The sequence below is a fragment of the Anabrus simplex genome, chromosome 1 (assembly GCF_040414725.1).
Source record: "Anabrus simplex isolate iqAnaSimp1 chromosome 1, ASM4041472v1, whole genome shotgun sequence".
Classification (NCBI taxonomy): Eukaryota; Metazoa; Arthropoda; class Insecta; order Orthoptera; family Tettigoniidae; genus Anabrus; species Anabrus simplex.
The window spans coordinates 68,280,404-68,306,635 of record NC_090265.1 but is presented as its reverse complement, the minus strand read 5'-3'; the positions used below and the strand labels follow the sequence as shown (position 1 = coordinate 68,306,635).

Here is a 26,232-nt window from a genome sequence, read left to right as displayed (position 1 = left end):
AACATCTACAGGTCGTGAGATTCCTGGCAAAGTTCCATTAGAACAACTTACATGGAAGTGTAAGTACCTGTGCTTGTAAGATCACTACGCGAGTACAGGGAGAGTCTGTTCACCCAGTTCTACACTTTGGGTAAAAATGAGACAGGTACATACCTTTTAAATAGAATGGAACTTGTGAGCGTAAACATAAGACGACACGGAACATACCACCATCTGTCAGAAAGTATGAGACAAGTTACAGTGTGCAGTAACACGTTCAAGGACCTTTTTTCTGTGACAAATCGGTAGCTTCAGACACTTCAAGAAAAGAAAAAGGAAGGTGTTATGGTTTATGAAGACGGAAGGATTAAGTGAAGGCTGAAACAAGCATAAGGTTAAGTCCACCACAAATGACAATTCTTTCCTTAAATTACAAAAACATTCTCTTTTTGCACTCCTCCTGTGTTTTCTATATTCTTTTAGACTTTGACTATTTTCCTCATTTCCTTACACTCATTATTGTACCACCCTTCCCTTCCCTCCTTTCTTTTCTTACATCTAGCTGTCTGTGCTACCCTCTTAATTTGGGTATTCAATTATTTCCAGTGCTCTGTCAACGTTGTCTTCTCTCAATGCTACCTCCCATCCAATTAATTGCAGTTCATTTTCTATAAGAACCTCTAAATCCTGCTTTACATTTTCTGACCATTTATATTTAATATATCTTCTACCCCTCTCAACACTCCTCTTTTTCTCTCCTTTTCTTTTCCCTCACGTCTTACCATCACTCAAACCAGGCCATGGTAGGATTCAACCCAGTCCCTTATTTCTGTCCTCTTAATACTCCCTAACGTGTCTTCCGAGCTAATTACTAAATCTGTAACACTTCCACCCTGCGATGTAATATACATCAGCTTCCCTTTCCTATGCCCTTCCTACCAGCCATTCAAAATATAATTTGCTTGTGGCACATAATTCTAGGAGTTTTAACCCATAACTTTTCCTTTCTTTATCTTTGCTAAATCTTCTTTCCCTTATCTTATCCTATGTGCTGTATGTTGGACAAATATCACTTATCCTAGCGTTCCAGTTACCAAATAACAACATTCCATCTTCTTCGTATTTCCTCCCTATGACACTTTTTTCCAATAATAAATCCTCAAAAAAATGCCATTAGCGTATGTGGAGCCCTTGGGGTGACAGTATAGAAAAGCAAAGCATGCCTTCTTTTCTCTTCCTTTCTCATTCCCCATATTGAATCTGACCCAGACCACCTCTTCCATCTCATTATCAATGTCTTCTCTCTCTCTTTGCGTTTAGGCCATCTGTGGACCACGGTGCTTGTGTTCTAGCTGTGTTTTTGTCTTCGTCTGTCCCTTTTAGCATACTGGATTGTGTTCTTAGTGGCCTCTTGAGCCTTCCTGTTGGCCCAGTATTCCTTCATTTTCTCGCTGAATTCTTTCCTGCGCTCCTCTGACCAATTCCCGGCTCCTTTGTGGCTAGCTGATGTAAGGGATGTTAGGAAAGGTTTAGTTTTGACCATTAAACGGTATGCATTTCTGTCAGTAATGGCGGCTTGATTAATATTAAGCTCTGCAAGATCTTTGTCCACTTGTTTGGTCCAGGGGAATCCAGTAGCTTTGCCTTTGTTAGCAACCTTGAAGATCTTATGGGATAATCTATTAGGATCCATTCTGTATAGGTGTCCATAGAAAGTCAGACGTTTTCTCCTGATGGCATCTATGAGGTTTTCTTGATGCTGGTAGAGCTCATTGTTGGGTTTGTACCATCGCCTTCCATCTGGTAGGATCCTTGGCTCTATTATTCTTCTCAGGAATTTCCGTTCTTGCACTTCCAGGGCTCTCAGTGGGGTTTTTTTAGTTAGGGATAGGCATTCTGCTGCATAGAGGACTGATGGTCTGACTACTGCATTATAGTGTCTCAGTTTTACATTCTTTGATAAATGCTTTGAGGCATACAGTTTTCTGCAGGCATGGTAGGCCTGGTCTAATTTGATTCTCCTTTGTTCAAGAGCCATCGTTTCACTTAGGTCCTCCGATACCCACTCTCCGAGGTACTTCACATTTTTAGCTCTCTTGATGTGTTTTGTATCACTGACTCCCATTGTTGTAGGGGCATCTTTGATGTTGGTCATAAACTCGGTCTTTCCAATGTTGATCATGAGGCCCGCTTTAGCTGCAATAGAGTGCAGTGTTTGAAGCTGCATACTGGCCTCATGCATGTCGTTTGCTAATAAAGTAAGGTCATCAGCAAAGGCCAGGCATGGAATCCTCAGGTTGTCTGATTTAAACCCTATTCTTAATCCGGTGTTCTCAGGTAATGACCTGGTCCATTCTCTTATGATCTTTTCCAGGACACAGTTAAATAATATGCATGAGATACCATCTCCTTGCCTCACCCCTGTTTTGATTGTGAAGCTCTCTGATAATTGACCTCTAAACTTAACTTTGGAAGTGGTGTTGTGCAGGGTGGCTTGCACCAACCTATTAATTTTTTCGTTTAGTCCCAGTTCTCTTAAGGTGTTGAAGAGTGTGATCCTATCCACGGAGTCGTAGTATGGCATTCTATTAGCTTCTACAAAAGCATTTTTCAAATCTGCAGAATGGCATCAAAGCATGCGAGCCTTCGAATTCTTAGAAAGGCCATGGCTACTCAGTGGTAGAGTCTGTTGTACTTGAAGCTTAGTAAAATTAAGTTTTATAGGCAGCAGTAATATTTTCATGATGGATAGTCGTATTATAAAGATACTTGGAGAAGGTATTGCCGGCAAATTTTCCTGGTCAGTATTATAACTCAAGGGAGTTGCCTTTTTTACAGGAGATAAAGGCTAATTTAGGAATGAACTCGATGGATGAAGCTGTGCGCATAAATCGGCTTCGGTGGTGGGGTCATGTGAGGCGAATGGAGGAGGATAGGTTACCTAGGAGAATAATGGACTCTGTTGTGGAGGGTAAGAGAAGTAGAGGGAGACCAAGACGACGATGGTTAGACTCGGTTTCTAATGATTTAAAGATAAGAGGTATAGAACTAAATGAGGCCACAACACTAGTTGCAAATCAAGGATTGTGGCGTCGTTTAGTAAATTCTCAGAGGCTTGCAGACTGAACGCTGAAAGGCATAACAGTCTATAATGATAATGTATGTATGTATATTTGACTGTTGGTCCAAATTTTCATATTACTTTAATGTTATCTTATAAACGTAAAATTAATGCTTGGAATTATTTGCAGATAGAAGTTAAATTAAAGAAGTGTGATGATATTCGATGGCAAATGCTTGAAGGTGATCCAGAGGCACCGGATGTTCCTCAACCTATTCCTCAAGGTAAAAACCAGTTCTTTCTTAGTCTTTTGGTTACTAGTTATTCAATGAAATGAATCTAATCTTATGTATCTTGAAAATTGTAAAGTATGTTTTTAAAATGTACATTGTTTTACTGTAATGTTATGGTACGGGTGTTTAGACTGTTTTCTTAATGAAAACTAAGCAGATTTCAGGACAAAGCATTGTTATTCTCTATACTAATCTTTCCAAAGGTTAGTCCATCTTGCCAGCAATTTTCGATTCTGTTCTTACGGAATTAGGCTGCTTGAAAATGTAGAAGTAATCTTTGTTTTAACAGTACTAAAATTGCCAAATTAGTTTCTTTCCAAGGAAATGTGTGAAACCCAAATAACTTTATAGCTGGTTGGTACCACTGCTTCACAATCTTCAGTTGTCCTTTGGGCTCCACTGTCTCCATTTGATTTGTTTGTCAGACATGTCTAGTTGAGGATTTATGCTTCTATCTCGTGTAATGTATTGGTTGACTGGTGCTGAGGTGGTTCTGGTTTGCCTTTAGTGAGTAGCCGTTCTTTCCAATCTCATTGATATTTGCATGCAGCATGTGTCCAAACCTTCGTAGTTGGTTTCGTCATTCATCGATGGATCAAACCAACTCCAAACTACCATATTTACGCGAATACCTGCACCCTGATTTTAGGAAGGCTCATTTTGAAAAAAATAAAATGAACTAAAATTCCTTCCATTGAAAGAGTAACGTGGGCATAAACATTTGATGTCACTCTGCGAGGTCCATGTGGTCTTTACGCAAATATGAACATGTAAATTTACGGATATAGTTGCTTTGCTTGAGATAATTAAAAATACATCATCACTAGGGAGCAGATTTTTATGTGCTAAAAATGTGAAAAATATTTATTTTTTATGTGCTGAAAAACTTTAAAATATGTGATAAAAAATTGAAATTAATTTCCTTTAAATATCACATAACTAGTCGCGCTTAAGAAGTAAATAATAATGTTTTGTATTAGAATATGGTGCTACCAAACGTGCTCCTTAAGGCAAAATGATGTCTGTGTATGGAAACATGCTGTGTGGTATATTAATTTTTGATATGCCAGAGTAGATATTATGAATGGTTATTTTGTAAAGGTAATATTTTGTTTAATATGGCAAAAGCAACCTATCTTCTTTGAAAAAATAGTACCAGTTCGTACTCGCCCATCATACGCTGGAATATTAGTTGCTAGAAGTAGTCTCAGAATTGCAGTGAACAACAAAGGTCATCTCCAAATTGTCCATCACAAATGCATGCCGATTATCTCTAAAGAACGCCTTATACTGCGAAAACGATCGCTCCACATCACAGGAAGTCAGACGAGCATAGTTAAAGAGAGGAATGTCACCAACAATAACGCCAACAATTTCGCGTATCAATAGGCAGAGGAGGAAGCGCAAGATCCGGGTTTTTCTCTTTAAAGACGATTCTTGAGGGTGCTTTTATGAAGACTTTTTTGCCATTAGACACTAATTTATCCACTTGAGGATAGTTTCACATAATCTGTGTAGAGCATGACAACGCAAGTTACGTGTATCATTTTCGGAAAGCTCACAGAAAGGCCTTCGGCTGCCTTTTTCATGTAAGCTGCACTGGCAGTAAGGAAAAGCAATACATGGCTGTATTTTATACCTTTTGGCCAAAGTAAGTGCATGGCTTCATTGAATAACCTAGCTACAGTGACATGATTTGCAGCAAGCATTTCTTTACACGCTAGCAAATAAGAATGTTCGCAAGCAGTTTTGTCATTCTTCAACACACAAACTACAACATTTCCTACTTTTCTGCCACTTGAATCAGTGGTTTCGTCAAAGCTCACCCACAGTTTTTCGCTATCACATACTGCCCGAATTCTCTGTAAAGTTTCTTCGTAACATTTTGGGAGATAGTTTTTCTTTAAAGTGGATTCGTCTGGAGGCTCAAAATTAATGTACTTTGTTAGGAAATTTCTCAGTCCCGGATTATTTATTTTACCAAGAGGAATGTCGGCGCAAACAAATGCACTGCACACATCTAAATAATACTGGGAATATTTAGATAGGCCTGCATTTGAAGTAGCTGATTCAGCTATTAGTAATTGTCGCGAACGCACACGCGAAGCAGCCGCAGTATGCTAATTTCCAGACAAATGCTGGATTACTTGAGAACGTTGATCTTCGCGTACTGTTTTACCACCGGTTGGCAAAATAAATACTTTTCCATCGGTAGTGAAAATGCTTTTAAATTCCACCACATATTGTTGAAGACGCGACCTTGTACTCGACTTCTCTTTTGGCATTATTTTGCAGGTTACGACACACGCATTTACGGTGAATCACTGTTTCAATAAAAAGAATAGCAGCGTACACTGAAGGAAATATTTTTTATAAATCCATACAAAATCACACGACCACGGGAATGATACATGGACCCGAACAGCTAACCTTAACTCTTAGGAGTGATGAAATTCCACTACCTAATGGTGGGGCAATATTCTTCTGAGTCGCCCATGTCGTAACAGAATTACGTCACCTTATCACTCCGTGATTGCCTTTCGCTGATATTCTATAAACAAAACCCGAGAGGGCTGACTCATAAAGAGTTGGAATGACATCATGCAAATAAACATCTTGTGTAGCAAATCAAATCGCTGTCTAAATGTAACGACGTAGCCAGTGATCAGCAAGTTTTAGAACTTATGGAGGGAAGTCCATAAATAGCCGAAACATTTAGATACATTATGTTAAATACACTGTTAAAAACAATACCGTAATCGTAAAATGAAAATATGAGCATTGTTTTATAACACGGAAGCATTTTAAATTTTATTGATCAACAAATATTGCCAATTTATGTGCTTATTATAGATTTTCTTAAAATATGTATTTACATTAAAAAATGTGAAAATAATGTGTTTTTATGTGGAATAAGATTCAGTTTTTACACTTGGGGATGTACAATAGGAATAATGAACTTCGTAACTTGCGTTAAAACTTACGCAAAAAAATATGTAATTACATAAACATCCGCTCCCTAATTATCACTGCTATAAAATACTTACGTGAGGGGTATTTCATCAATCTGAACTTGCAATAGGCTCGGTTCCCTACAGATCGGAAGATTTGTTCTCTCTTGCATCATTAGAATCCTCTCCTAAATTACTTACACATTCGTCACACTCCATATCTAAAATACTTCTCACATGCAGTCTCTTTGTACTCGGATAGTAACACAACCGGTTGTGGAAAATGCTTTTCATGCAATGTAAACACTTGAAACAGGCACACCAGCAAACTCGGAAGTTAACCACTTTATTACGCTATTATGAATTAACCACCAACTCATAATTCAGAAATGCCAACCCTTGCCACGTCACAAAATATTCTAATACCCACTTCTACATGCAATTAACATTGATTCACAGTTTAAATCTTTTAAATGTCATGGGGAAAAAATATTTCCAAAATGTGTACAAGGTGCATTTACAGTATTCAATTAATGAACTTGGATAACTTGCTAACTTTGGGAATCGCATCCCATGGCCAAAATTCTTGTTATTAACCCCAGCTGACTTAAAGTGCATCAGTAAATGCACTATTAAATCGGATTAACAAGTAAACCCCAGCTGAAAAAAAAGTTATTCAAGGACTAGAAATGTATGCTGACTCTCCTGTTCAAGTGCTTTATTCTTTAGATTACTGTGCTGTGGGCATTTTAGATGCCTTTACTTGCACAGAAAGTATTCGATGCCCTTAAATCGTGGCTTATCGAACTTTCCGCTGATGAGGGGAGGAAGTAGGAAGTCTCTTGCTTCCATCTGCATTACAGCATGGGACAGTGACTCTAGCCTTGTACGATTTCCTGCCATGGCACTTCTCTCGTAATTCAGAAATGCTAACCTTTGCCGCGTCACGAAGTATTCTAAGATCCATTAATGCATGTAATGACTTTGATTCACAGTTTAAACATTTAAATGCCATGAAAAAAGAACTATTTCCGAAATGTGTCAAACAAGGTGCATTTACATTCAAATGACGCACTTGAATAAATCGCTGGTAAACATAACGTCACTCAATGAAAGGAAAAGAAAACACTATTCAAAGAAAAGTCCATCTGGGTTCGACAGTAAAAAAAAAAAAAAAAAAAAAAAAATCATTGAAGTTTCATTGGCATTGACAATATTGTTCAGTGCGTGCAAATTGATTATAATTATGAGCCATGCTTTTTCACCAACTGTTGGCATCACCATTATTCGCAGATTCTGGTTCTCCGTACACTGCCTGTTATGTGATATTGTGGTGTTCCTTAAAACGCAGAGTACAAAAGAAATGAGATTTCACTCCAACTTAGCAACTATGAAACACACTATAGACACACCGAAGTGAAAGTGCAGCAAGCTACCCCTGCACGTTACGAAAGACGCATTCTGTTGTGATGCGGAGAAATTTCGAATTGAAATTACTCTGTAAAATACAAATTATTTTTAAAAATGTAAAAGCAGTTTAGAATTAAGTCAGAATAGTTTTCCACTTAAATATGAAATATGGGGACAGTTGTATTCCTTCTGTGGTTACACAAAGCATAACTGAATACCCAACATAAAAAACTAGGTGAGGCAGGAGCATATTGCCAGCCTTGATGCAAATAAAACCCACTCCCCAATTTCGTACCTTAATTTTTTTTTTAATGTGCAAGGATTATTCGCATAAATACGGTATTGTCATATATCTTCATCACAATCAAGATTCAACATACTGAACATCTTGGCCTCAATGACACTACTGCAGTTATGTTTTGTCTCTTCTGTACTAGGCCAACTTTCTATTGTAGATTTTGGCATGCTTTTTTTTCTACTGATCACTCACATTTCTTTTTGTCATTCGCCACTTCATCTAGACTGGATTAAGCCTTGTATTCTAAGTTGGCCATTTTCAGCTGTCATGGACAGAAGATACCCAACCTTCATTACCCACAGCTGGTCTTTGGCATCTTTTGAATTGGTCTGGTTTTCTTTGCTTGGGTGTAGGGTTTTGGCATTGTACGAAGCAGCTGCATTCAATTGACAAGGTACTCCCAAGACACCCTATTGTCAAAGTGCTAGTCAAATTATGTTGTATAGAGTACAATTGAATGATGACTTTTGTGGGGTCAAGGTAAGTCAGTGGAGCAGTTTATTCATAAATGTTTCTGAAGTAGAGAAACCATGCAGCACAGATTGCATTGTACTATAAATTTTCTCAGATTTGCCATAAGTTCGGCTGGGCCAGGGGCTTTTCCTGGCTTCCAAACCTCTATACAGTAGAACCTCGATAATTCGAAATCGGTTAATTCAAAATCCCACGTAATTCAAAGAAGCTCTCATTCCCGGAAACATGAGATACAGTTTTGCATGTTATTTAAATTGTTTAATTCGAAATACGGATAATTCGTAATTCGAAGTACATTGTCGGCCCCATTACCGAAATTCAGACTTTTAATTCAAAACTGCCTTTACATTTTAAAACAATAGTATGTTACAGAGTAATTTCAACTCGAAATTTATCCGCGTCATAATAGAACGCGTGTTCCGGAACGTGGAGGGGTAGCTTTCCACACTTACACTCACTTCGGTGTGTCTACAGTGCGCTTTATGATTGCCAAGATGAATGAAATCGGAATTCTTTTGTATTCAACCTTTTAAGGAACGCCGTAATATCACGCAACAGGCAGTGTGCGGGAAAACAGAATGCACGAACACTGGCGATGCCGACAGTTAACGAAAAAGCGTGGCTCATATAATAAATTCGTAGGCACTGAACAATACTGTCGTTGCCGATGAAACTGCATTGCTTTATTTTAATGCGAGCCCAAACGGTCTTAAAGGAGAGTGCCAGCCGGGGAATCGTACAAGGGTCGGGGATGATGGTCATTGTAGTGCGTTGCAATTGCAATGCACATGGAAGCGAGAAACTTTATCCCCTCGTCATAGAAAAGTTCGATAGCTACAATGTTTTAAGGGCGCCGGGCACTTTCCATCCCAGTACAAAGCATCTAAAAATGCAAACAGTACAGATATCCAAAAAATAATGCATTTGCACAGGAGAACCAGCATAATTTATCCTCGTCTTTGAATTGTGTGATTTGTTTTTCTTTCGTTGCGTGAGGTTATGTTCGTCAGTGATTTATCCAAGTGTTGGATACATTTCGGAAATAGTTTTTCCATGGCATTGGAAAGGTTTAAACTGTGAATCAAGGTGATTGCATGTATTAATGGGTCTTAGAATACTTTGTGAGGCGGCAAGTGTTTACATTTCTGAAGTTCGAGAGAAGTGCCATGGTGGGAAATCGTACAAGGTTAGTCATAGGAAAGTTTGATTTTAAGGGCATCGGGTACTTTCTGTGTAAATACAAGGCATCTTAAATGCATACAGTATAGTACTCCAATGAATAAACCACTTGCACATGGGAGCCAGCATAGATTTCTCCTCGTCTTTGAATCGTGCTTTTTTTTTTCTTTCTTTCGTTGCGTGAGGTTATATTTGCCAGTGAGATATGCAAGTGCATTATTTGAATACTGTAAATGCACATTTTTGGATAAATTTTGGAAATATTTATTTTTTCATGGCATTTGAAAGGTTTAAACTGTGAATCAAGTTTAACTGCATGCAGTTACGGCCTTAGAATATTTCGTAACGCGGCAAGGGTTGGTACTTCTGAATTGCGAATTGGCGGTTAATTCGAAATCGCGTAATTCGAAGTCCGATTTTTGAGTCCCAACGACTTCGAATTAACGAGGTTTTACTGTACTTTTAATCCCACGATTGCTTTGATGGCATTGATGTTTGGGATTGACGGGTAGGGGAGTTGTTCTTGATGTAGCTTCAGTCATTCTTGATATTTTTTCTAATCGATTGTCAAATTACGTGTAACGTTATTGATGCCATACATATTTTCTATGTTTTTGGTTTTGTGGTATCTTCATTGTTGAGCCAGTCAACATTACACTTGTTTTTACAGAGTTCCACATAAAGGTCTTCAATGAATGGCTTTTATTGTGAAGATAATTTTCTTTAATTTCGTCTAGATTTCTTTGGTCGTAGTAATGGATGACAGTGTTGTTCATGTTATGTCAGCCTCCTCCTTGAGTGTCAGGGCCCAAGTGTGCTTCGTACTTATTTTCTTTTGTGGCTACTCCTACCACTACTCTTACTATTAATTTCCTCCACACAATATACTATACATCGGTTGAGTGCCAGTTGCTGTAATACGCAACAAAATTAGGTGAGCATGCCTCTTATCTCAATTATCTCAAGTCGTGAGGTGATACTCTCACATCTGGCGATATACAGAAATATGGATCAGGACATTTGTAGATTACGGTTGTATTTCCACAATTGAGGATTGTACTTGGAAAAGAATCACTTATTTTAAAAGAACTGAATTTATGACTATACTTAACATCACAATGAACTAGCATTGCCGTACTTTAATTTAACACAAAAAATATACCCAGTAAGATTTGTTGTTACACATACAGAAAATTAAATCTAAATAAAGAAAGCTATTGGCATGAACTTGAAATACACTATGATATTGCTGCTGAATACATTCTTCTTCGTGTTATTTATGCATAACATGTCTGATACTGTAATTACCTGATGTTTGCACACACCACTGTTGAACTTGAAATTCCTGGAAAAACCTTCGGAAGCCATCTGCTGTTATCTTATGTAACCTGGAGTTGACCTACATTTCCTTTCTGAGTGTAGTGACCTCCAATGCGGTTACGTCCACTCAATATTTATAAGTAGAAATTGGAAAACTTTATTGAAACACATGTAGTATCCAGGCATACTATCTAGTTTCACACGTCCTGATAGCTACTATAGGCTCCGTGTGCTGCTGAGAAAAATGCACCGCTGCGCTGCGAGCGGCGAATATTGTAAGTTAATGCGATCACCACGCACATATCTGTCGTTTCACAGCGTGTTGCCATGGTCGACTAAATAACAGTGGGATTCCAGAGTGTTTTATGTAACAACAATTGGCCAAATTATTCCAAACTTCCAGAAAGTGGCCATGTATTAAATTTACAAGAAAAACTGTTCACAGGAAATAGCAACTGAGCGAATAACTGCAAATATGAGAAAAACGTTGGTTCACAAGACACTACCATTTCACGGTAGAGGCAACATAGTAATTTATGTATTTGTGGTGATAACGAGATTCATTTTCACGTACACATTCAACAATGTTGTCTTCAGAAAAATATATTTGGCCTATTTATAATACGATATCATGTTAATGTAGGTTAATGTTGCGAGGGAGGCCTTGGTAAAAGAATAAAAATATTTCCATGAAATATAAGCATATTTCTGCTGTTATTTATACAGTTGACTTCAATCTGGTCTGGACCTCGTATCTCAAGAGCGGGGAAAGAGAAATACAACTAGGAGAAGAGCTTGGAGAAACTTTCTCCGATAAAAAGGCACAGGTTTGATATTGGACCAATTGAAAATATCAGAACATCTTAAAGTTTCCACTAAATTATTGTCTGTATTTATAATATGATCGCGACCACGACCACCTCTGTAATATAACGGTTAGTGCTACTAGTTCCTTTCGTCGGGGGCCCGGGTGTGATTCCCGATACAGACATTTAAGATTGACATGAGGGTACATACAGCTCATGTTCATTGTGGGTTGCTTGAAAAGTTTCACCACCTTGGGGCAAGGACAGAATTTTACGTATGTAAAATGCGGTATTTCTGTGAGCTGTTGATATTGTGTAATGGAGGCCTATTTCTATAATTAGTCTATATTTGTCTACTGCCTTCCTAAATCCATTTTGTGAGGTTGTGACAGAATACTATAAAATTTCACATTGTGGTCTGTAGTACAGTCTTCTCAATCTGCTTACCCTCCAGGGTTGGTTTTTCCCTTGGATCCAACCCCTACCGCCTCAGAGGCAGTGTCGTGGAGCGCGAGTAATTGGGTTGGGGGTACAACTGGGGGGGTGACTAGTACCTTGCCCAGGTGGCCTCGCCTGCTATGCTGAACAGGGGCCTTGGTGGGGGATGGGAAAATTGGAAGGGATATTCAAGGAAGAGGGAAGGAAGCGTCCATGACCTTAAGTTAGGTACCATCCCGGCATTTGCCTGAAGAAGTGGGAAACGATGGAAAACCACCTCCAGGATGGCTGAGGTGTGAATCGAACCCACCTCTACTGAGTGGATCCCGTTCCAGCCCTCGTACCACTTTTCAAATTTCGTGGCAGAGCCGGAAATCAAACCCGGGCCTCCGGGGGTGGCAGCTAATCACACTAACCACTACACCACAGAGGTGGACCTGTAGTACAGTACGGTATATTATTATTATTATTATTATTATTATTATTATTATTATTATTATTATTATTATTATTGTTACCGTGTTTTGGTGGTAGGTAGAGGTGAAAGAAGGTGCGGGCGTGAATGAGTCTCAAACTACGGAATCAAAGTTACTATAAAATTTAACAAGGTTATATTTTCTTTTCAAAATTAAGTAATAACAAAGAACAGGTACTTAGTAGCCGAAACACAATTTGAAATGTACAATTACAGAGATTACAGAATTTGGGCTTCGAGCCCTGAGTTCACAATTCTTGAGCAACTAGCCCAACTTTCCGATATACAAAATTTTAACCAAGGGGCAGAAGACCCCAATCAAACCCTGGAGCACTTGCTCCAAATTACACAGTAAAGCCTCCCCGAGGCATACAAAAATTGAATTCCAAAAGCGCAATCTGCTCTCAAAGTGTAAGCCAATCACAGGCCACACCAAACTTCACCTTCAAGCTGTCCTCTAAGGACATATACACAGGGGTAAAATACCCAACCTACTGAGGTCTATTAAATGAAAAAGAAGGTTAATAAAATGACCTCTAAAATAACAATTTGGGAGGAGGCAAACTTGCACTCCTAGTACACTTTGATTAAGACCTACTTGGCACTAGGCCGTTAACACAAGGGCTAATCCCATACTAAAGAGGTGACTTAAGAAGAGAACACTTGTTTTACGTTATCGAAGAATAGGTTGAGAAAACTAAGTTCACCTCACAACAATATGAGTGGGAGCTCGAGAGGGTTAGCACTCTCTATCCCAATATGAAGCTTTAAAAGAGAATATATAAAAGAGTAGTTACATTTAGGAAAAGGTTACATGGTAGAACGCTTAGAACCCGCCCCGAAAGTTAAACTGCTGAGCTAGCAAAGAAAGAAGTTATTAATCGGCCATTACCTTGTTGTTGACCGCTGCCGAAGAAAGAGGCGCTTCCCGCCCCCTGCTATGTACTTAACACACTGAAAGATGGAACAGAAGTGGCCCGGAGACCCAAAAATCAGCAGTTTATAACCTCTCGTGGAAGGTTCTAGGCGTTAGGGGAAAGAAAACACCCGCCCACAACGTTTTTATTGGATAGGACCCCGCAACAGATTCAAGTTGGGGGAAGATACCCCTGATTGGTCAGAAATTAATTAAAGAAATTCGGGATTGGTTACATTCATAACAAGGGGAAGAAAGGGGTAAATATTGCCAACTTAAACAATGACAGAAAGAAATTTAACAAAGAACAAACTCTTGAAATTAAATTTTCTCCAACAAAATAGTTCTTTGACTCTGCACTAGGTTGCACTATTGTAGATCTTCAGTAGTGTCCTCTAGAAGAGAAAGTTCACACTTCTTACTTCAAGCGAAACAAAAACACATCAAAAATGACACAGTTCAAAAACTCAAATTTTTCCACATGGTGACATCTTTTGAGAAAGTAAAGAATTAACAGCGTAGATAAAGTTCAGCCCTCCTCCAGCAGAGGAGTTCCAACAGGCGCACATTTTAAATTAACGGAGTGGAGGTGTACCGCCCGGTACAATTATTAAAGACTATTTGAATAGAATGCAGTGTATCTGTTACAGGATGATATGTGTGCTTTAGAAAAGATGGCCTATTGTAGCTTACTTTGAAATTTAACGTTGCTATAATGATTTGTTTGTAATTAAACTTTACATTCTGTAAATAGTTATTGTGTATTTAATAAATGTAAAAATACGCCAAGTGTTGGGCGGCGGGAAATAACCTGACTCCCTAAGGGGGCCAACGGCTTCGGGCTAATGAGCCCCTTTGGGTGGGGTGATGGTCCCCACAGTGGAGGAAATGCCACTGGAATCCATTATGCAGCGTCTGTTCTCCAGGTTAGGGGCGGCTGCACAAGGCGTCTGTACTCCAGAGGAGCGGCCTCATTATCACCTCACTGGATCACATCCAGAGTTGTAATTCGGGACCTAGTCCCACACAGGTGACACCTTGACAGTCAACCATGGAAGGTCTTTTAAGGAATACTCCACCGGCTGAACCAAGAGTTCAGAGAAGGGAGCATTCGGATACGGTGGGCTGCCACCTGAAAGATACCGTGAAGTCGGAGGCACGGAAATACCCCAGTACTACATACACGAATGAGACAAAATCAAGAATCAAACCAAAGCAGATAACATACTTCTCTACACACAACATAAACTCACTCATGCAAACCGGTAAACTAAAAGTGATCACCGACATAATGGACCAACACAAAATTCTTATCATTGGATTACAGGAAATTAGAAACACTGACCATGATGCCTTGGAATCTCAAGGGTACAGACTTTATAAAGGTATACCCGGGAAGAGAGTGATGAAGAATGTCCCACAATTTGGAACAGGATTTTTGGTCAGCCTTAAAATAATAAACTCAGTTCAAGAATTCAGATCACTGTCTCCACGACTCTCAACGCTCACCTTAAAGGCATCTAATAAAATCTATACTATAATAAATGCCCATGCTCCCACTAATGATAAAAACAACTCCTCAAAAGACCAGGAGGAAACAGGAGAATTTTGGGACCTATTGGACCAGACCATAGATAACATCCCCAAACACCATATAAAATTATTAATAGGCGACTTCAACGCTCAACTAAGCAGAGAAAGAAAATACCGTGACATCATCGGAAAAGGGCCAGCACACAAGAAAAAAAAAAAAAAATGGAGAGACTAGTTGACCTGTGTAGAAACCATAATTTAATCTCAATCTACATGTTTTATGAGGAAACCTCAAAAACTCAAAACATGGAAACACCCTGACTACACTAAAGGAGAATGCAACTGGATCACGTCTGCATGGACAAATACCACCACAAAGAGATCTATAACGTCTAGGTCCTGCAAGGAATAGACACAGGTTCAGATCACTACGTAGTTAAAATTAAAATTAAACTCACTCCCCAGAGGAGACAACAAAAACAAACCCTTAAAACTAAAAGAAAAATAGATCCTACCCAGCTAATCAACAACAAAAATTACTAGAAAGCAACTGAAAAAATAAAAATCACAGACAAACTTGAAGACTTAGTACACAACCTTAAACAAATTGCAGAAGACCTAGCTCCAATTAAACCACGTAAAAAACACCAATGGTGGAACAGTGAATGTGATGAAACAGTGGAGAAAAGACATCAAGCATGGCTAATATATCAGTCCCAAAAGACAGAAATATCCTATCAAAAGCTAGTAAAACAGAGAAAAGAAACTACCCAAGTCTTAAGAAGAATAAAAAGACATCATCATAAGGACACCCTGCAGTTAATTGAAGAACAGTTCAGTAAAACCAAATCAAGGGACTACTACAAAACCTTCAGAAAGCAGCTCCAAAAATATGAACCCCCGACCCTACTGATGAAGGATGAAGATGGTAAGCTGGCCCATAACAATAAAGACAATGCAGGAATTCTGGCTAAACATTTCAACAAGCTTTTAAATTGTGAGGAACCTACAGAACTCCTTCATTTGGACACCAACACCCCGATAAAAACATCACCAGAGAACATCAATCCCCGCCACAATAAAGGAAGTCTACCAAGCTCTGAATAAATTAAAAAACTACAAAGCGCCAGGAGAAGATCAGACCTTTGCGGAAATCTGGAAATATGCAGGAACCTCACCAAAAGTTGCCCTCCATCAACAACTTGTCTCTATCTGGATTAAAGAAGAACTACCAGAACACTGGACAACAGCCCTCCTTCATCCTCTGCACAAAAAAAGGGACAAAACCGACCCTAATAACTACAGGGGAATCTCGCTTCTAGACATAACATACAAAATATTTTCAATAATCATCCTTAATAGGATAAGTTTACAACTTGAGAAAGAACTAGGAGAATATCAAGGAGGTTTCAGACCCTGGAGGAGCTGTCCTGATCAGATCATGAGTCTTAAGTTGATAATGGCCTATAAAAGGAGAAGAAACAGAGATATGGTGATAACATTTGTAGATTTCAAGAAAGCTTATGATTGCATCCATAGAGAATATCTGTTTAAAATTTTAAGACACCTTGAACTACACCCCAAATTAATAAACATGATAAAATTGACTCTCACCAATACCAAGTCAACAGTGAAGTTTAGGGGTGAAACATCAGAGACATTTGAAATTAAAACTCGACTACGGCAGGGAGATGGGCTCTCACCACTGTTATTTAACTGTGCTCTAGAAATGGAAATGAGGGAATGGTTTAGAAAATGTCCCCCCAAAATAAAGATTGGCCAAAAAATCAAAACAAATTGCCTGGGTTTTGCTGACGATTTAGCATTACTAGCAGTGGACATAAAAGAAGCAAAAACCCAGATATCAGAACTTCAAAACATTGCAAATAAAATTGGCCTCAAAATATCATTTGAAAAAACAGAAATTATGCCCCAAAAACCAACACAGCTAAAAGAAGTCACCATAAATGTTAATAAAATCAAAATAGTAACTCAGTTTAAATATCTTGAAGAAGTAATAACACATAACTGAAATGAAAAAATCTCAATCCAAGTAAGAACAAATAGATTAGCTAAAGCACAAAAATTAACATGGGATATCTACAAAAAGAAATGTCTTTCAATAAATACAAAAATAAAACACTACAACACAGTTACAAAACCAGAAGCTACATATGCAGCAGAAACACTCTTTTACCTGAATAAACAATCAAAGACTGACAGACTTCAGAAAATTGAAAGGAGGATTGGAAGAACCTGCATCAACAAAAAATACCAGAAAGATGGACAGTGGCGGTTAATACCTAACAAAGTCGTGTACAAAGAGCTAGAACCCATTACAGATACTATGCGTAAGAGGAGACTGGGATTCTTTGGACATATCATGAGGATGCAGGACTCGAGACTTCTGAAACAACTAGTACAACACAATCTCGTCTCAAAAAATACCACAACAGGATGTAAATGGATCAGAGAAGTAAGAGAGGATCTGAAGGAAATAGGCCTTACAACAGAAGACACCACAAATAAGATAAAATTGAATACAAAACTCAAGAATACAAACCTCCGCTTTACCCTTACACAAAACAAACCAACAACACGCACATTTTCAACTGAGGAAAGGGCACGAAGATCGGAGCGTCTGAAGAAGTACTGGGAGGACCGCAAAGCCCGAACAATCCCTTCAAAGAGACCTGAACGACGGACTGACTAAAGTGATCCTATGTGGTCATAAAAGAAGAAGAAGAAATGTAAAAATCCTGAATCGCTTCCTGCGATTTACTGCTACGATCTTAAAGGTATACAAATTGTACTTCAGGCTTGCCTGCCCCAAGCTGCTCTGCAACAAGCAAAGCAGCTTAGCTTGAGCGTCAGCGAAGCAAGAGTGCACGCGTACTGAGCTGCTAGTCATAGCAAACCAAAACCTGGGTTTCCCTAAGCCTGACAGGTTGCCTGGGACCCGTTCGGACTGCCGGGCTTGACAAGAGCGAACGTGAAGTTTGCTATCGATGCGACGTGATTGTGCCGGTATATGTTAGTGTAGCTATGTATTGCGTCGAGTGCAGCTCTGTTGTAGTTTAGAGGTGTAACCAGCAGGAAAATGAACAAATCAACCGTAAAGGAAATCGAAGAAAAATTAAAAAGTGGTGGATTTATTCCAGCAATAAAACAGGGCTCAAGTCTAGCATGGGAAAAATTTTCAGGTGTTTATGAACAGGTATCAAATAAGCCAGTAGGTTACTCACAATGCAATTTTTGCAAAAAGCTACTCAACACCCATTCAGGGACCTCAAGTATGTTGCGACATGTCTGCAAATTTGACCCAAATTTTTCACAGTCTAAAAATATTTTGAACGAGGACAAGGACTTGGTGACTGACAAGTGCGTGGAAATGTGCGCCAAGGACTTGAGACCATTTACAACTATTGAGGGTGAAGGATTTTTAAATTTAGGGCAAACGCTGATAGAAATGCGCAAAAAGTATGGCTCGGTGGATATTTAAAATGTTATCTCGAGTCACAGTTGCTAGGAAGGTACAACTTTCGCGGACAAAGTGCGCAGTAAAACGCTTCCTGGTATAGTACATGCTATTAAATCAGGTATCTGTGCGAGTACCACTGACCTGTGGACAGATAAGTACAAGGGTGTGCACTATATGTCTGTCACAATGCACTATATAAAGAGAGAATGGTCTCTCAATAAGTACGGTATGTATTAATGTGTTCGGCCTTCCCTGACTGTCCAAAAACTGGTGAAAATATTCGCAGTGAATTGGAAGATCGTTTGAAAGGACATGGCGTTGCTCATGAAGATAATTGCAAAATTACATTTGTAACAGGCCAGGGAAGCAATATTGTTAAGGCCCTCAGCATATACAAGCGTCTGCCATGCATGGCTCATATTATTAATATGGTCTTGAAGCATGTTCTGAGTGAACCCTTTTTGAAAGAAACAGTTCCTAATGTGTTAGCTGTTATCTATTCAGTGAAATCTCTGGTTTCGTACTTTAAAAGAAGAGGCATATGTGTGAGGTTACAATCATCTCTGAAACCCTGTTTTTCCACTCGGTGGAACAGTTATTGACATGCTGCAATCAGTTCACTCCCAGATAGATGCTGTGAGAACTATTTTAGAGAAGGAGGGTGCCTCTGATAAAATGCTCGGTTATGATCAGGACATTACTGGCCTGCTTATAACATTTCTTAAGCTATCTAAGGAAGCCACAATTGATCTTGAGGATGATGAGGACCCGACTTTACATCTGGTCTTTCCGTGCATGGTTTTATGCCTTAAAAGCCCATTGTACTCCACAGGATGATGATGAACAGCTAATATTTCATTTCTTTTAAATTTTAATGTTTTCATACTAAATGAATTTTCATTACTTGACGCTTTTGAAACAAACCGGTGGAGCAGAAAATGGAAGTCACTATGTTACACAAAATTGCAACACTTTTGGTGCCTAAATGTCGCACATTAAAGAAACTAAATGCAGGAGAACGAATGTCTGTTTTCGAGGCAGCTCGACAAATGTGTGCTGAAGGTAAGGTTCTCTGGTTGTTGTTGTTATTATTATTATTATTATTATTATACCTATGCAAATTAGATATTTTTAACATTCTGTTATTAGCATAAAATATCAGTAACTTGGGCAGATATATTTTCAGGGCAGCTACCCAATCAAAATAGACATATGAAGAAAATTCAGTGCAACGTAAGAAAACGAAATTTGATGATTGGGCAGAAAATTCGCCAATGATACATCGTGAGGTCAGTAGGTAGTTGCAAGAAGGGTTTATTAGTGACGAAAATATACTGCGGTGGTGGAAAAATAATTCGCACAGGCTGCTCCGATTTGCCTGTGTACCGTAGCGAAAAAGGTGCTTAACATACCCGCTACGAGTGTCTCCAGCGAGAGGGTCTTCAGCTGTTTGGAAAATTTTATCAGTGAAAACGTTCCCGTCTTTATAAAGACTTAATGGCATCATAGTAATACACACAAGCGATAATGTGTCCATGCATTAAATATTGGTATGCAGTATGCATAGTATGAGGCGACCACAAACTAAGAGAGCAAATGGTAAAATTACACTTCTAAAGTGATTAGTTTTATAGTTATTTCTTTTGGTTTTGTGGGGAAGGGGTTCCTAAATTATTAAATGTATTTCAAAAAATTTACTTAAAAAATTATTCTTTTAAAGATATTTATGACCTGTAGCTACATTACGTATATCCTTGTTTCTAATTTTCTCGAATAATAAATAATGCATTATATTTATGGTCTTACTTCCATCAGCTGTCATTATGCTTATTTAAAAATATTTTCTTCAGAGAAACTACTTTTTATTAAGTAACTATGTTTGACAGAGAGAAATATTATTTGTTAATTAGTTACATAAGACGTCTGAATTACGAAATAAATTTAAACATAACTTTGTAATGATTAACATAATACTAAATAACCATACAAAATAATATTTGTGTTGACGAATACTATATAAATTCTGACATTTAAATCCCTTTCCTGCCTGCATTCACGCAAGTCTCATATCAGCACAATGAACGAGCAAACATCGATTAATGCAGCAGGAAGAAGAAAGCAAGCAAGCAAGCTAACCTGTAGCCTGCCCAAGTTGGGCTGAGCTTGATCTGGCCAGGAGTGCAGCAGCCTGCCTGTACTGTTGTTTACGTGCGGCTAGCTTGCTTGCCTGCTCTCTAGGCAAGCATGGGCAAGTTAAATGCGGAGTTTGTACACCTCTATACGATCTACCGTCTTTTCAAATCCATTTCGCGAGGTCGTGAATGAAAGCTCTGTATTACAGTATCTATTAATGCAGCCAAGAACAAGCACATTCTGTCGGAACGTTATGACATTAAAAAAAATAATCATCTAAAGACAGCACTGTAAAATAATTAAATACATGCATGTAAACGTCACACGTATTCCAGCTTATGGTGAGCTGTTGATGAAGATGTGTCCAAGTAGCTCTCGTAGTATCCACCCGCAGCAGCACAGTGTTATACGCACGGAGCCTATAGAGACTGTTGAAATAAATCCAACAGTTGTATGGGATGTTAGATGTATGTATGTTAAATTCAATTCTCGAACAAAGTTCGCGAATTGTATAATAGATTTCAATAAAGAATTCGAAGTACCATTCCGACAATTAACTGCATATATCGGTAAAATTTGATATATTTTCCTACACCTTTGCATACCACGGCACTATATCTCTGATGAATCTGCTGAAATAAACTTACATTGCGAAGTTCCACCTCAGAATTAGATGATGCTTCACTATCAGCCCAGTACCAGTCTCTACTCAAATCAGACCACCACTCGTAGACCTCTTCGACGATTCTTAGACCTCTTCAAACACCACTTAGTTCTGACCACCACTCTTAGATGGGCCAGCTATTCTTACCTCTACTTTTATAAACTTGTGATGACCACTCATCTCCCTACTATCTGGTCATCCCTTCCACATCGACACACGATAGCTAGCGAAAACAGACGCTTGATCGAAACTACGTGGCCACGCACTTTACAAAATCGGTCATGTGTCTAACCACCTTGCCCCGCGTACAAACCATGGCTATATAGCATGTGTTGGCGAAAAATTTACTTGCCTAATACATCCTTGGTTAAACATAGCCTCGATTGCAAAATAATGTCAGCTCATCTGGCCACAGTTACAAGTTACAGTAAGACTATTTCAAACCAACAAATTTCACTTAATATACAGTACAGAATAACAACAAACAAATTTCCCTTATCCTATGATTAAATGACATATGTATGATACCTAATTATATTACAGGTAAATGATGAAAATCTAATGAAGCAGGTCAATTAATGATAATAATAATAATAATAATAATAATAATAATAATAATAATAATAATAATAATAATAAATGATGAATGAAATCTGTAACCCTGTTGTACGGTTACACTGTGGCTTGGTGGGCAACTTGCAGAGGTATGAATTTGCTGCTATTGTTTTGTAGAGTAAGACTTTTGCATCTAATAAATCGTTGAGGACTCGTTGCCTGATAAGGATATGGTCAGTTTGATTGGCTTTTTGGTGCTGAAGTTGGTGATAAAATATGAATCACACTTTTTGCTACAGGTATTTGCGATGACTGATTTTGTGTTTCTGTATAATCATGAACTGGCATTGTTTTGCTCATCTGGTGTAGGCTGTATGATTTTGCCTCCTATATCTGAGGTCATTGTTGAAATTGCTTGTCATTGAAGTAGTCTTTTGAAGGCAATTTGACGTTTTCTTGTCAGCATTTTACAGTTAAAGATAAAAATTTCATGATGTTCCGTATTGAAATGTATCACAATGAAATTGAAATAATAAATAAGGTAGTTCAACCTATTCAATACAAATAAATATGAAATGTTGTATTACATTCCTATTTAATTAAAAGCGGAAGCGAAGCAATTACAGACTCGTTCGTCAAGCTATTCACAGAGTTCATTCGGGATTTGAAAGCACAGTGCTGGACATTGAGTGTGTTGCGCTGATCTTCAGGAGTTTCAATCAAGCGACTAGTCTTCAACTTCTAAACAATTTTGGGACTTCATATTCATTAATTATATTGTGACATTGCGCCTCATTCGTTGGCTCATTTAACTTTTCACCTCTTCTTGTAAACATTGAGACAGTGCTGAAATTTGCGTGTGTTTTGCTACTATTCAGAAGATCGCGCCTTACTTCTTATAAGTGACTGGCTTTCTACTTCTTCTAGATTTTACGATTTAAAATTGCACAGTGCCAATCCCAATTAACATATTTTGCCTCTTCAGCTGTTTTGTGAAAGACTCGCTCGTTAATTTCTTATTTACCTATGCATTGTTTCTTGCATTTTATTCGGCTGATGATGACCCGGATTAGGGTCGAAACCGGTACCTCTTCTGCTTTTAATTAAATAGAAATGTAATACAACATTTCATATTTATTTGTATTGAATAGGTTGAACTACCTTATTTATTATTTCAATTTCATTGTAGCATTTTACAGGGCGTCAAGTCATTGTGGGCTCCTGGCACTAAAGTGCTTTTTTTCTTCCATCTGTAACAGATGATCTTCATTAGGCAATTCTCATAGTACTGTACTCCGGAGACAGAACTGTTGAATTTTGCTGATGCAACAATCCAATACCATTTTTGTCATTCCATGAGTACCATTGTGTATTAACTGATACTTGCACGAGATGTTGTATGATTTCTTTCTGCTTTGGTGTTCTTCCTACATTACATAGGCATTGATGCATATCTTCTCATGTGTCTTCACTTGTGCATTGTATTGTCTAGGCCTACCATTGACATTTAACGATTCAAGAAGAGAGTTGGTGGCTGGCTTTTTTACCCATTGACATTAACCTATGCATATTTATCATGTCAATTCTGGATATCTCCCTAGCTTTTAAACAAAATAATTGAGATGTCTGGTAGAGGGTGTTTTTTTACAGTTGGCTTGTCTCACGTGCTGTAGCCAAGCATTTTAAAGCTGCCTGCAGGAATGAAGACATTCCTAACATGGAGTGCATATGCCTTTTCTTGCCTCTATACTTGAGTACAGGCACCAGTTAATGTGATTTACCTCTTCTGATTCACTTACCATATCAAAGTCGGTCTTTGTTGATGAATAAATAGTTGAGGTCTTCATTTATAATCCTGACTTCATATCAACCACATTTATAATAATAATAATAATAATACTAGAGCTCATTTACCCATGGGTTAGCGAATTGTTTCCAAGTTATACTAGTCCATTACATTTGCCTCAAAGGATTAGTTACCTGGGAAATATTTTACTCAGTTACAATCAAATTGTTTTCAACTTGTAATTTGTAATTTCAACTAGTAATCAATAAAATTACAATTACTTTACAGAACACTAGTCTTAAGGAAATTGCTGCCTTTTTTTTTTTTTTCGTATGGGGGCTGGAATAATACAAAAGTTTGCAAGAAAAATATATTCCTTCATTTTTGTGTTTGTTTCTTAAAATACACATAAAGTGGCTATCATCACTAGGTGAGAGTAAACATGATACTTTGGGATCTTTTCCTGTTTTAGTTATTGGCTTTTAGCGTTTCAAATAATTTGTCATTTATTTTACAAAGTAATTGGCTCTTTAAATTCTCATTATTAAGTCTTGACCTGTTTGGTCAAAGGTACATCTTTGCATTTACTGAAAAGATGTCCTAGAGGGGTATTTGAAGGAATAGCTATGTTTAATGTCAAGAACATTGTTGGGATAAGTATGATGTGTTTAGAAGTACTAAAAGAAGTAACTCATCCTGCACTGACGAAGCCATTGGTTCTGCTATACAAGAGCTGAAAAAGTTATCTTCATTTATTTTTTCCCAGTCCCTGCTTCTGTACCATGTATATCAATTACTAGAATGTAATGATTACAATTCTATTTCAAGTTGTAAATTACAATTGCGCCCATCCCGCGTCCAGATACGACTCAGTAAAAATTTCCCGACAGCCAGATGTAATCTCAGAGCAATTCTTCATAACAAAAATATACATTTTTGTTTTAGGCTGAGATTAACGTGGGCTCCAAGAGAAGACGGACTGCACACGACAATTATCGATGAACGTCTCCATCCTATCGCATTTTCGAATAAATCATTCATTCACCGCAAAAACTCTAAGAAAATCGTATGAAAAGTATCTTACCAAGTTTATCTACAACTAACCTCTACAAATTATGACTCACTTAATTAAAAATAAAATAAAAGAAGAAATTTATTAAATTAATCATGAATGAAAGAATAGAGAACTCCAATTATCATAATATTCCATCATCGACGTTTAAAATCAATCATTATTCACAATACCTTATATAAGTCAGGGCTGGCTTAATAAAAATATAAAAAAATACTAAAATGAATTCATTGGTTCTGAAATGAATTTGTATCTTCTAACATTCCATCATGTCTGAGAATTAATTCTGTTATTCAATTGCCATGTAAATAAATAATTAACTTGAAAGAAAGTTCATGATTCATACCAATAACACTATAACATTGAAATTAAAACTAAAATATTTCCTTAAAAATGGAAAAATTTGGATCTTTGCAATCTGAATTTATTTAATTCATTCACTGGCGTAAAAATGTTTCTGATGATTGATGGGCTAAGGTTACTATCCCTATTGCCTACCAAAATCTAGGCTCCTAACTTCCTAGCCTATCATCTAAAATGTTAAATAAATGATTAATCACCACTCAAGAACATAAAAATAACCTACAACACATTTCTAATTAAATAGTTCTTAATTTGCTACTATATGGCTCAATGTACATACACTCGCTCACTAGGCTCATATAATTTATATCAAGCTTGTCCAATTGATTCCGCATTAATTTTAATTATGATATCCCGATAGGCCTATTAACTACGTTGTTAATGATGGCTATATCGACTTAATATATCTCACTGTATGTATATTACGAGAATGTCATATGTTACAAATATTCTAACATCAGCAGCTGTATTTGACATTACAGTAACCCTTTAAACTATACACATGTATTCACCATTCATACCTTGCATTATGTTATTCTGACGACATATGTCCTTTGTACTTGCATCGCTTATTTGATCCTTCTACAAATATTTCAACATTTACCGACCATATTTAAGTCTTATTACAATCTAACTTCACATTACCTTTCTTAAATTGCTTCACAAATCTTCATTCTCAACTATATAACATTCAATCAATTCAATATCATCATTATCAATACCAAATTTCATATCTCATAACCTCTTCCTAAATAAACACAAGATGTATTGTTCTTCTTTGCATTAATATTCCCTTATATGGATCGATTCTCTTCTTGTATATCGATGCTTAACCTTAATATTGCATTCATGCATCTAGTGACGTGATTTAACAAGGAATAATTCGTGTATATATATCCTACTTCTCACATCACCCATTTGTGATGTAATCATAACCTGAATGGCTTCACAATATCCGTAAATAATATTTAACATTAGCAAATACTCATTTAGCTGTTCAATAGTCTACCTTCCTTCTCGTAATCTCAATTACTATGATTATCCA

The 26,232-nt window shown here is 37.6% G+C and overlaps 1 protein-coding gene across 2 annotated transcripts in view; it reads left to right on the top strand.

Moving 5' to 3' along the window:
- Sgt1 (suppressor-of-G2-allele-of-skp1) overlaps positions 1-26,232 on the top strand; it is a 174,792-nt gene that overhangs the window by 109,017 nt on the left and 39,543 nt on the right. For both annotated transcript variants that reach the window (XM_067156303.2, XM_067156294.2), the window contains exon 4: positions 3,231-3,324. In XM_067156303.2, coding sequence (XP_067012404.1) covers positions 3,231-3,324 — 94 coding nt within the window. The remainder of the gene's footprint in view (positions 1-3,230; positions 3,325-26,232) is intronic.